Here is a 12,823-nt window from a genome sequence, read left to right on the forward strand (position 1 = left end):
ATGACCCCAATTACAGTCACTGTCACAGAGAAGGCTATGAAGCAGAGCAGGCCCTGCAAGGGGCCACTTGGGGCCTGTCCCCTTCTGGTCTGTGGGCCAGGTGTCCAGAATGGCATTTATTCCCATGGCCAGCACCACAGTGGACTCAGAATACCATGTAGCAGGACCCTTGCTTCTTTCCTGGTAGCCCTGCTCTCAGATAGAGGTGGTCATAGCACCCATGTCTCCTTTGAGCCTCTTGAGACTGTTTACATGGAAACTAAGCCAGGGGCACCCGACACAGCAGCTGGTGTCACTTTTGTGGCTGTGGAGTGACCATCTGAGCTGTTCTCCAAGTTGAATTTTGTTCCTTCCAGCACTGGGCGGGCACCAGGGATGGCTGCGTAGGCTGTCTCTTTGTACACGCTGACATCCCCATGTATCCATCAGCCTGACCAGCTCGGGCCTTGCACCTTATTGTAGTGCAATGTCCCTAGATTCCTGGCCTTGAAGGGACGCCCACTTGCCGTAATTCTGTTGGAAAACCTCTCCTCCTCTGGCGGACAGAAAGCAGAACTTGAGAAGCCACAAGCTACAGCCGTGAGGCCGTCCTTGCTGGCAGGCACGTCACGGGCTTCAAACCCTTGTCCCACCAATGTGGATGCAGACATAACTTTCATTTCCTCTGGAAGCAGAAAGAAGGTGGCAGTCTGCCCACACATTGGACGCTTCCCTGGGTCCTAGCCACACAAGCCCTTAGGGGAGCCATTGCCAGAACAAGGCTGGAGGGAGACACTGTCTGATTCAGAACAGAGGATGTCGGGCAGGAGATGTTGGGTGGCTTCTCCCTAACATGGACAGGCCACAGAGGGGCAGGGCAGGCCAGGTCCTCAGGGCATGATAGAAAGGCCCGGGTGTGAGGCCTGGGCAGGAAGGTGGCCAGGCTCTCTGCATGCCCTGTGCTGTGCCCTGGATTTCTGGCTTGGAGCCAGACCTGTGCCATCCCGTGAGTGCGTGGAGCCAGGCTGGGCCGTGCCCTGTCTCTGCCCTCGCAGTGTTTTATTACGCTGCCTTTGTGGGGTTGAGATTCACAGCCTTTCCTGCCACAGATAAGGCCTCATTCTCTGCACTGAATTTACAACTCTTGCCTTCCTCACCGTCCCACACCTCTAAATCCTCGCCAGCGCCAGCCATGGTCTGCCTTGAATTCATTATCCCTCCCCTAAGGAATGTCCAAGGGCCAGCACACCCTCCCCTCACCTGCTGGGCCCTTCGCTTGCCCTCTGACCCCACCCTCTGCTCCGCTGCAGAACTTGGAGAAGCAGATGCGCCAGCTGGCCGTGATCCCGCCCATGTTGTATGATGCGGACCAGCAGAGGATCAAGTTCATCAACATGAATGGACTCATGGATGACCCCATGAAGGTGTACAAGGACCGCCAGGTCACCAACATGTGGAGCGAGCAGGAGAGGGACACCTTCCGTGAGAAGTGAGTGTCCTCTGAGGTTGCCTGTGACCTCTGGTCCTCATACCCTGGTCACAGGGACAGTCTGTCCAGAACACTCCGGCTCTCGTGGTACACTGGGGTCCTTGGCCTCTCTCTGCCTGCATCTCCATGCGAGTCTAAGGGATGGATGTGTAGCTCCTGTCCTTCACAGCGTCCAGCCAGGCAGTTTCCCCCATAGGTGCAGGCACCTAACAGAACAGGCTACAGAACTGCATATGGTGGAGGCAGGAATGGGAGAGGCTGTGGAGGGCTGGGGAAAGCCAGGGCTTCGGTGATTAGGAGCAGGCTGTGGTAGGAGATGAAGCCTGGGTGTGGTGGCCAGTGGACTTTAACCCCAGCACTGGGGAGGCAAAGGCAGGTACATCTCTAGGAGTTCCCGGCCAGCCTTGTCTACACAGAGAGACCCTGTCTCAAAAAGTGGAATTCTGGAAGGCTCCTGGGTGACAGTGTTGGGGGAGATGAGTGTGGAGCTCCTGGGTGAAGAAAGACCATTGCAACCCAGGGTGAGGACCTGAGATGTGGTATCTAGACAGAGACATTTCCCCCATTTCAGGGGACCCCAGAAGAGGTGGTAGTGCGAATGTTATGATAACAGTCTCATGTATGTTATTTGGAAAAGTACCTTGTAAACACTTCACTTAGAAGCAGAACCCCCTCCTCAGAGAGGACCCAGACCTCTGGGGGGCCGAAAGTAGAAACCGAAGCAGGGACAGAGGCCCGAATGTGGCCAGGAAGGCCTGCTGGGAGCGGGCTTCTTGCACCGCAGGCCTTCATTGAACAGAGCAGCTGCTGACCTGTTTTCCCTCCAGAGAGGCCCTCGTCTGACCCAGAACTTTCCCAGATGCCTGCTGGGGGACCGGTTGTCCGGGGTCAGGCTGTACCTCCCCTTTGAAGGGCACACTGTACAACAGGCTGGCCTCACCCCCAGATCAAAGACAAGGCTTGTAGGCTGCACAGAGCCTGGGCACAAGTGACAGCCTTCAGCCTACAGAGTAGCCTTTGGCCATGGAAACACAAAAGACTCCTCAGAGGGATGGTAGAGTGAGTGTCTTGTCCCCAGCACAGATCAGCAGGGGACATACCCCAGGGAGCAGCTTGGGCAGCTCTGGTCAGGGGCTCTTGTCCTTTGTCTCTTTGTGTGTGTTTTATGACCCTGACTCATGACAGTGGTCCTGAGGTGACTGAGGCTCTGTGCCGAGTCCCCTGGTGGGCCTGCTATTGTAATGGATGCACTCTTCAGGGAGCCTTCCTTGGCTGAACCTTCCTAGGGAGTCTCAGTGCTCTTCAGACTGCCTGATTTACACCCTTAATTCCATAGCTGACAAACCAGTGACCCAGGCAGCAGGTGTCTACTGGTGTCTACCTACACAAGACACGGCCACACCATGTGGGTCTTTGAAGGGTCATGGTCTCCCCAGAGGGCTTAATTGCCAACGTGCTGATGGCGGCCAGCCTGATCACTCACCCTTGCACAAGCCAGCCTCAGTTTCCTCCTGTGTAAAATGGGCATTAGCCATATAATACTCTGATTGTGCCACTGGAAGCTCCATGGCAGGACAGCCCAACATAGGCTGGGCTCTTGTGGGAACCGGCCTGGCACTGCGGATAGCCACTTCTGCCCTGAGAGATGCTAGGGTACTCTGTCCCTTATGTGAAAGGGCGGTGATTTGCTTAAGACCTTTGGGTCCTTGTGTTTATTTCGAGTCCTCGTGCTTATTTCTTCTCAGGGTCAGTCACAATAACAGTTGTTAAGTCTGTGTGAAAAGTTGTTACTCAGTGTTTTTTAGGGGACACTAAGTTTGGGAAGGCCAAACATGGTTTGCACAGGCCCAGGTGGTACATGTATGTGCGTGATCATGTGAGTGAGTCCTCGTGTGTGTAAAACTTGTGTTGCCTGGTTGTTTATGTTAGTGGGTAGTGGCTGCTGCTTTGTTTTGGGGACAGTTTCATAGCTCAGGCTGCCCTCAGACTCATTGTAGAGCCAAGGCTGGCCTTGACACCCCCCCCCCCCCCCCCCCCAGTCCCCCACCTCCGCCTCAGCCTCCTAAATCCTAGGATCACTCAGGCATGAGCCACCATGGCCTGCCCATACTTGTTTGTTTGTTTATTTGTTTTGCAGCATAGGCTGCCTTTGAATTCTGAAACTTCTCTCCTCAGCCCATAGGACTGGTACTGCCACAGTTAACTTCTTTTTCCGAGTCGTATTGGCCTATGATTAGTTGAATCATAGATGTAGAAAACTCATGCATGGTCCCTTAGCATCGGCATAAAATGCCCGGGCCAGGCTGAACTCAGGACCTTGTGTGCCTATCTCGTGGACAGGCTGCCTCCGGGCCAGATGTTTAATTTTTTTCTTTTTTCTTTTTGTAGTTTTCAGATGAAGCTTCACTAAATTCTCCTGTTTGCTTTGGAACTCACTGTAACCCAGGCTGCCTGTCGGTTTCTGGGTTATAAGTTGTCAGGCCTGGATCTACCTGTCTCTGGTGAACTGTGGTGGAAAGGGACAAGTGTCCCTGGGCCCCATCACTGCCTTGGGGAAATCCTACAGAAGGGATGGGGGCGGGACAAGAGTGGTAGGTGCCCTAAGCTTGCCTACCACCTGAGTGGGCGGGGCCCTGGCAGGGTAGTCTGCCGCCCTGCTAGCTGTGCTTCCTTGGGAAGAGCTTAAAGGCCCTTCCGGATTCCCCCGGTGTCTGGCGTGGGGTGAGCGGGAGGGGCCTTTGGCCTACTTCCCGGCCACCTGGAGGCCAGGCGGGGGCAGCCCAACACAGACTGGGTTCTGGTGGGAACTGGCCCGCTACTGCTGGCAGCCATTTCTGCCCAGGAAGATGCTGGGGTGGTGGCAAGTCGTTGGAGACAAGGGGACAGGCCCAGTGACGCCACCCAGCACCCTTGGGGTGTAAGCAGGCCCGAACCCTGGCCCCACCCCCCACGGCTGCCTGGCCCTGACATTTCAGCTGGCCGGCTTTCCCAGTAATGTTCAGGCTTCGCAGGAAGCTGGTGGCTTGCCGCCAGTTCCCGCCATCCCCTGTGGCTCCAGCCACTTTTGGCTTTTCCTGGGCATCCGAGGCCCTGCTCCAGCACCGGGAGGCCTTATCGCCTGGCTTGTCTAACCTCCTCATGGCAGGCTTGGCGTAGGCCAGGCTGGCCTGGGCCTAGCCAGGACCAGCTTCTCAGACTCAGCTGGGGAGAGAGACAAAAGCAGATCTTTTGGTTGGGGGGGGGGCGACCCAATGGAGAGCTGAATGCCGTGTCCTCATTTTTCCTGGAAGCCTGCGGCAAGACAAACAAATGTATTTTCAAAGGCATTACAGCCAGTGAGTGAGTCACTCGGAGGAACGCCCTGGACCCTGGTCCCTGCCCCGCAGCCCTTCCCACGCCCTGAAGATCTGCTAGTGGGGCGGCTCCCACCAAGCCAGGCTGGGGTGGCAGGCACCCGGGCACTCTCAGCTCTTGGTTGTTCAGTGGGGCCTCCCTCAGCCTCACCCTGGCCTCAACGTCTGTCTTTCTCTTCCTCCAGGTTCATGCAGCACCCCAAGAACTTCGGCCTGATCGCCTCGTTCCTGGAGAGAAAGGTGAGTGTCTATCCCTGGCTGGCAGTGCTGGGCACTTAACCCAGCTTGCCATCTACCCCCCTTCCCCCCCGGCCCCCAGGGCCAGTGTCTGGCCTGGGTGGAGTGTGTGCCCCTCCTCTGTCTCCCTGGCCAGCTCCATCTTTTTTCATGCCTCCGCCTCCTTCCTCAGGGGAAAGCCAGGCAGGCCCCACCCGGGATAGGGAGGAGCCTCGGGCTTCAGGCCCAGGAAAGATGTGGGGACTGGCATCACATAGCCATTTGCCCAGCACACTGGGGTGGGGGCCAGTTCTGAGAGTTTTGCCACGTTCCAACTGAGGCCTGTGGCCTGGTGTGGCCTGCATCCAGGATTATGTGTGGAGTAACCTCCTGGGTCCCTCATGGGTATTGTGGGCTTTCTGACAACGCTAGATACCACTTCCTGTGTGTGGTTAACACGTCTATCATTCTGAACAATCCTTCACACATAATTGATGTTTGAACCCCACCTGTCTACCAAACCTGATCCTGGAGCAGTCTGCTCTGGCTCTGCCTCCTGTTGGCAAGGCTTCACATTGTCCCCAGAGGGCGGTTAGCTAGTCTTTACTCATAAACTAGGCTAGCTGACTGCACACAAACACCCCTTGGTGGACATGTGGCAGCATTGACTGTGTGCTGGAGTTGGTTCTGTAGGCCCAGCACTGCAGACTACCACAACCCACCCTTGAAGGCTGCAATTTGTATCTAGTGTCCCTCAGCAGTGGGATGTCCAGCCTGGCTGGCCCCCTGCCCTGAGTCCCAAGTATGCTGGCAGATGGCGGGAGGTGGGACATGGGAGCCAGGCAGCCATTTTCTTTCTTTCTTTCTTTCTTTCTTTCTTTTTTTAAAATAATTTATTGAATTTTATTTTATGTGCATTGGTGTGAGCCATTGGAACTAAAATTACAGATAGTTGTGAGCTGCCATGTGGTTGCTGGGAATTGAACCCGGGTCCTTTGGAAGAACAGACAGTGCTCCTAACCACTGAGGCATCTCTCCAGCCCCCAAACAGCCATTTTCAAAGATAGTGACCACTTCCTGACAACTGTCTCATGGGCTGAGATGTTCTGGCGAGATGGGACCCCCTGGGATCTGGTACGTGAAGAACCAGTGTTGGAAAGTAGCCTTATAAATAGCCCACCTGTGTGTGGATGCTCCCTGCCGAGTGTGGGTGACCCAACAGTCCTAGATTAGGGCTAAAGCTCCATAGAGCTAGGCTGGCTTTGTACTTGGAGATTAAGCAAGGCTGTGTAGGAAGGAGGATAGGAGTCTGAGGGGGAGAGGCAGACAGAGAGCCTCTAGAACACACTGTGCCTGCTAAGGCCAGTAGAGCCAGGCAGTGTGACAGTGGTCGACAGCCAGGTCAGACTTGGCAGATGCTCATCGCCAGTCCAAGAGCAAGTGTTAGCACCTACCTGGGCTGACTGGCACACAGTTTCTCTGGTGGGTAATGAGTATAGGCGAGGGGGATCTTGGGGGTACAGTTCAGGGGTGACCTGATGTCTAGGTAGCTGGGATCTATTCCATCCTACAGCCCTTGTGGTCCCTGGCATGGCACTAGGTCAGACATGACAGGAATGGACATCTCAGGCCCAGATGGCACAGCAGGTGTTCATGGACGCTTCTTGTCCCTGATGCTTAAGTTCTGGGAGAGGTCGTTCAGGACCCCAGGTGACAGGGAAGGAGCACAAAGCCATGTGTGGCAAAGGCTGAGTTGGCATAGCTCTAAGTACCTGAGACTTTGTTCTCCACAGGAGCTGAGCTATTACAGTGTCTTCACTGCTACCTACAGTTGCAAGGACGGGACCTATGTTGATGGCCTGTGACTCTCTACCGTCTCTCTGTGCCAGGCTCTGCCCTGCGCGCTTCTCATCCAGAGTAACCCCTTGATTAGCGCGATCAGCTTCTGGCCAGCTTGTCGGAGCGGGGACTAGGGTTTGAACTGTGGCCTCTGGCTCCTGGCTCCTCCTCTGAACTCTTGCCCTGTACGCCCCTCAGCATCTTCTCTCTGTCCCGCAGACAGTGGCCGAGTGTGTCCTCTATTACTACCTGACCAAGAAGAATGAAAACTACAAGAGCTTGGTGAGGCGGAGCTACCGGCGCCGCGGCAAGAGTCAGGTAAGAGGTGGTGTGTGTTGGTTGACTTTGGGGACTGGGTCCCTGCGCTCAAGGGACACTCGTTGGATGGCCAGTGTCCCTCATGATTGGAATCATATAGTTCCACCAGTAGGGTCCCCTCTATGGCATCTGGGTCCAGAGGCAGGGAGAGCAGCTGCTTGTGTCTTGTCTGGGCAGCCCCTGGCACAAGGCTGGCCAGTCCATAGTCCTTTTAAGGCTACATTTCAGGGCTGGAGAGATGTCTCGTCTCGGTAGTTAAAAGCACTAGCTGCTCTTACAGAGGACCTGAGTTTGATTCCCAGTACCCACATGGTGGCTCATAACCATCCATAATTTCAGTCCTAGGGGATCCGATGTCCTCCTCTGGTCTCCGTGGGTATCTGGCACACACATGGTACAGAGACATATATGCAGGAAAAAAAAAACCCACCCATACATACACAAAATTTAAAAGTTGGAAACATATTTTCAAAGTAAAGACTGCCCAGGATGCCGGGCGGTGGTGGCGCACACCTTTAATCCCAGCACTCAGGAGGCAGAGGCAGGTGGATCGCTGTGAGTTCAAGGCCAACCTGGACACTCAAAGAGACATAGAGAAACCCTGTCTCAAAAAACAAACAAACAAAAAGACTGCCCGGGACAATCTGGGGTGACCCAGCAGACTCCCAACTCTGCTTCTTCGCTAGTGGATATTTGACAGGAAAAAGAGCCAGGGGTCACCAAGCCTGTTTCATGCCTTGGTGTGTAGAGTGAGCCTAGAGTGCTAGCAGCTGGCAACTTGCGCTTCTGTTCTCCGCCTGCTGTATAAATAAATCTTTATTGGTACACAGCCGTTACTCCACAGCCTGCAGCCTATAGCATCACTGTCCACCTTTAGGAAGATACGTGCAGGCAGTGCATGGGACCCTGGTACACAGTAGCTAGGGATTTTGGGGGTGTGTGTGGCATTTGGGAGGTCGAGAGAGGCCATCCTCCACTTCCAGATTGGCAAAGGTCAGGTCCTGTGGCATACTGGGCTAGTACACAGTGAACGGGGCCCATTGTCCCACAAAACAGCTGCTTTCTTGTCACTTAAGTGGAGTGCCAATCGGTAGGCCGGTCTGCTGAGAGCAGTGAAACACCCCAGTGAACATGCCCAGCGGGTTGGTAAAGTGCCTGCCAGGTGGTAAGCATGGGAACCAGGCCTCAATCCCTAAAACCCATACAAAAAGCTGGCTATGACAGTGCACATTTGTAAATCCGGGGCAAACAGGAGGTCCCTGTGGCTTGTTGGACAGCCAGCCTGCCTAATCATCAAGCTGTAGGCCAGAGAGAGAGAGCGCGAGCAATGCCCGAGGTTGACTTCTGGCCTTCGTATACGCAGTGCACAGAGACGCAAGCACACATGCGTGTGCGCATGCTTAGTGAAACACCTCGGACTGAGTCTTTGTCCACTCCCGACTTGAAGGGTGGCTGGGTTTGGTCTGTGCCTGTGGTTTCCCGCCTCATTTTATGTGCCCACAGTGAGCTGGCCTGCTTATGCTTCTGACAGATGTGTGACTCCACAGCCCTATGGCACAGAGGAGTTGGCATGTTAGAGGTTTTGCTGGTGCGTTCGGGAATTTTATTGACTGACAGACAAACGGTCAGTTAGATACCAAGTGGAAAGCGTGGTGAGGTTGGAAAGCATTGGGTCAGTGGAGACATGGGGCTCTGTATACATCTCCGTACTTGGAGCCAGGTGTGGTGGCGCACGCCTTTAATCCCAGCACTCGGGAGGCAGAGGCAAGTGGATCTCTGTGAGTTCGAGGCCAGCCTGGTCTACAGAGTGAGTCCAGGACAGCCAAAGCTACACAGAGAAACTGTGTCTCAAAAACAAACAACTCCTTACCCAGCCCTATAGAGAGAAGTGGAGGGGATGCTGCCGCCTGCTATGGTGCTGGTGCTGGTGCTGATGATGGTGATAATGATGGCAGTGGCAATGATGCTGCTGTTGGCAATGTTGGTTTTGATAATGCTGGTGATCGTGGTCTTTGGTGATGGTGGTGGCAGCAGTAAGTGTCTTAGTTACTTTTCAGTTGCTGTGATAAAATACCATCGCCAGAGCATCTTACAGAATAGTGAGTTTACTTGGGTTTACCGTTCTAGAGGGATCAGGGCGACACAGCAGCAAATGACAGGCTTGGCAACAGAAGCAAGAGGCTCAGGCTTCGCATCTACAGAGAGAGCAAACTTGGGGATAGCAGGTGGCTTTTAAACCTCAAGTGTACCCTTGGTGACACACCTCCTCCAACAAGGCCATGCCTCCTAAACATCCCCTAACAGTGTGACTAATGTGGGGGGGGGGGAGTGTTCAGATGCTTGAGTCTGGGGGAAACGACTCATTTAAGCCACCACAGCGTTGGTGCTGATGTTGGTGGTGTTGGTGACGGCTGGAGCAGCCATAGTGACCGTGCTTCATTGTCATATCACTACGTCTCATGCGTTTGGACATGAAGCAGCCTAAGGGAGAGGGGTCTTGGGTGGCTCCTTTTCTGTTTTGAGGGCTGAGAACATAGCTAGCTGAAGGGGCATCCACGGGGTCAGACTCATCACTCCCTTGGCTGTAGGAGCTGAGGGAGTGCGGTCGTCCCTGTGGGATCCCTTGGTAGTGGGGCCAGCCTGTGATCTCTGCTCTGCTGCACTGCCAGTGGGGCTTGTGTGGGACTCGTGTGGGGCGCTGCTGCTGGGCACTGCTGCTGGGCTCTGGGCTCTAGGGACTGCTCCTGACTCTCTGTCTGCTCTCTCATCCCTGTTCCCATGCTTCCTCCAGGAGCTGCTAGGGCCACCTCTCCGCCCGTTTCTTTGCCTTTGGTCTCCTCCTCACGCTGATCCACCACTCCAGTTGGCCTGTTTGTAGACGCTGTGGTGCCCGTGGTCCTGATGTAGTTCCTGTGGCTCCCGGCCACACTGTTGCTTAGGAAAGCCACAAGTGGCTTTTCTGCTTCTTGGCCCACCACGTCCCACAGGCCCCCCGCCTGTTTGGAGAGGGTGTGTGTGTGCTCACTGGGGCATGTATTGAGCACTTGCTGGATGCTAGGATTGGAAAACTACCATTATAGGGGATTCCTCATGCAGTGGTTCAGAAAGACAGTGGCAATTCCAGCAAACCATCCCCACTCTTAGACTCCCCAGGGAAGAGCTGCAAGATAGACACCAGGTGGGACTTCCCTGGTCCCAGATGCTCTCCCCAAGCTCCACATCCTGAGCTGGCTGCCTCCTTGCCCAGCCCAGAGACTGGAGCCTTCCCTACTCTCTCCATCTTGGCTTGACAGAGAAATGACCATAGTGACACCTGGGCATTTAGTTCCCAGGCCCCACCAACACACTGGAATAAGTGTCTATGGAAATGTGGATTTCCAGGTGTACCCCTCTGAGGGCTAGCGTGTCTGGTCCAAGTCCTTGGTTCTTCAGAACCTGCTGTTAGTAGAGTGACCCCAAGATCCTCAGTCCTGGGGGGTCAGTGCCCAAGCAAGGGGCAGGGCAGCATAGGTGATCCTCAGGCACCCTTCAGGCCCTTTCTGGAGTATCTCTAAGCAGGCTGAGATGGCTACAGACAGGGTAGACGTATTCCTTGCAGGGCTGTCTGGACAGGTCTCATGTAGGTGTCTACCATGTTGTGATGTGTCAGTGTCTCTCTCCTCCACCGGCCCGGAGGCATCCAAGCTGGCCTGGACCTGGTTAGCCAGCTCTTCCCTGACTGTCTCCTACCTGTCCTGTGTCAGAATGCTTGTTCAGTAGTAACATTAAAAAAAAAAAAAATGCAGAGGTTATAAGGTCCTCATGAAAGTCATTGGGTAATCGTGGCCACCAGTGTCCTGTCTCTGCTCTCAGCCCACCCAGCCAAGAAAGAGTGAGGCTTTCCCTGACCTCAGCTACCCATGGGTGAGGAGCGTAGCTGCCATTTGGACTGGTAGACTCACCTTGTTGTTTAGCCAACAGGGTAGCTACCATTCCAGAAGCTTCTCTGGCCTCTGTGTAAGGTGAGGCAGGCTCAAGCGTAGACTCTGAGGACGGTAATCTCCTCGCCCTGTTCTTTGGCCCTGGGTCAGGACCATGGTCTGGCACCTTTCCCTAAGCTGCCCCACTGGCTAATGGACCTGGCTGGACACCAGTCCAGTGGACACTCCTGGTTCCCAGGCCAGATCTGCCCTGAGGACCTCCCAAGAAAATACCACGGTAGCACACCACGTGCTAAACCCAGAGCTTGCAGATGCCCAGCAATGGCCAGAAGCAGATGCTGTGGCCACCCTATGGAGGCGTGTCCCTGAGGGTAGACTAGCTCTCCTGGAGCAGTTTCCTGCAGAGACAGGACATGACCAGGAAAAGTCTGTCCTGGACTCATGACCTCTGGACCAGTGGGGGAAGTCAGTGGTGGAGGGACGCCTTCATCCCCGCTGATATCAGCCCTCACATCCTGGCCCAGTGTTCCTTCACCTACCCCTCTGACCCCCTACCACACTGCTCTTACTGCTAGCTCGCTCTCTGCTGCCATTCCTGGCTCCCACCCCAGCCTCTTTTCCTTTTTTTCTCTGTCCCTGCCATGTGTCTGTCTGTCTTTGCCTCTGTGACCCTGTGTTACCTCCTTTTTGTCCTGTCTCACCTCTTTGCTCCTTTCCTGTGTTCGTCTGCCTGCCTGCTGTTCTTCCTGGCTCTCTGTGACTCTGTGTCACCTCCTCTTTGTCCCTGTCTCACCTCTTTATCCACCTTCCCTCCCTCACCCTTCCATTCTCTTCTGATTGCTTGCCAAGAGGCAGATGACCTTGTTCCCATGCGGGGCCCAGGTTTGCCTGACCAGGAGGCCATTCCAGGGCAGCGCCAGACAGGCTTGGGCAGCGCATGGTTGGCACGCTTCCCTTGAGGACCAGCTAGCTTCCCATTGCCTGTGAGGTCACCAAAGGCCGATGGCCAGAGTCTATGTTTTAGACCAAACCACAGCGCCCCAATAGGCCATTTGGTTATTGGTCACCAGTGAGGGCATGCGCTTGTATCTCAGACCTTGGTAGAATGCCTCCAGCCTAGGGTCGAGAGCTTCTTGGGTCCAGACAGGCAGACTGGCTAGCTGCTTTACTGAGGGTGTTCTGGGCAAGGCAGACCTGTACCAATTTAAGCCCAGCTGAGCAGGCATCCCTGGTTTCCTGCCTGACTCCATGCTGAGTGGGGAATCTGCTCAGAGGACCTCCCCCATATTCTCAGTGTGTTAGACATGCCCCATAGAACCCTGCTCAGCGTTGGCAGCTGGGAAGCCCAGGAGGCAGGAACGGCTGTACCGTAATAGCTAGAGCAAGCTGGGTCACTTCTGTGGGAAATAAGAATGGTCTAAGATAATCGCCTGGGCTTGGACACACATCACCCAAGAGCCCCATCCCCACCCCACCCCCCATGCCCAGACAAACCGACCACACTGGAGGTGGGAAGTGTAGGTGCTGTGTGGGTGCTCTCCATCCCTCTCCGGGACAGACAGCACCTTGGCGCTCCATCCCTATGCTGGGACAGGCACCACCCTGGTGCTCCTGGGAGCTAGGTATTGCTTACAAGATCAGTAGCACTGGGAGCCGCCCATCAGGGAAGTCCCTGCTGCCCATATCTGAATCCCTTTTTATGGTTTCAC

General features: G+C 54.9%; 1 protein-coding gene across 1 annotated transcript in view; it reads left to right on the top strand.

The window, feature by feature from the left end:
• Positions 1 to 12,823, top strand: part of Ncor2 (nuclear receptor corepressor 2) — a 125,663-nt gene that overhangs the window by 54,499 nt on the left and 58,341 nt on the right. The window contains exons 11-13 of the mRNA XM_051162146.1: positions 1,290 to 1,468; positions 5,007 to 5,061; positions 7,096 to 7,194. Of these exons, the coding sequence (XP_051018103.1) occupies positions 1,290 to 1,468; positions 5,007 to 5,061; positions 7,096 to 7,194 (333 nt within the window). The remainder of the gene's footprint in view (positions 1 to 1,289; positions 1,469 to 5,006; positions 5,062 to 7,095; positions 7,195 to 12,823) is intronic.

This window comes from Acomys russatus, chromosome 19 (genome assembly GCF_903995435.1).
Source record: "Acomys russatus chromosome 19, mAcoRus1.1, whole genome shotgun sequence".
Taxonomy (NCBI): Eukaryota; Metazoa; Chordata; class Mammalia; order Rodentia; family Muridae; genus Acomys; species Acomys russatus.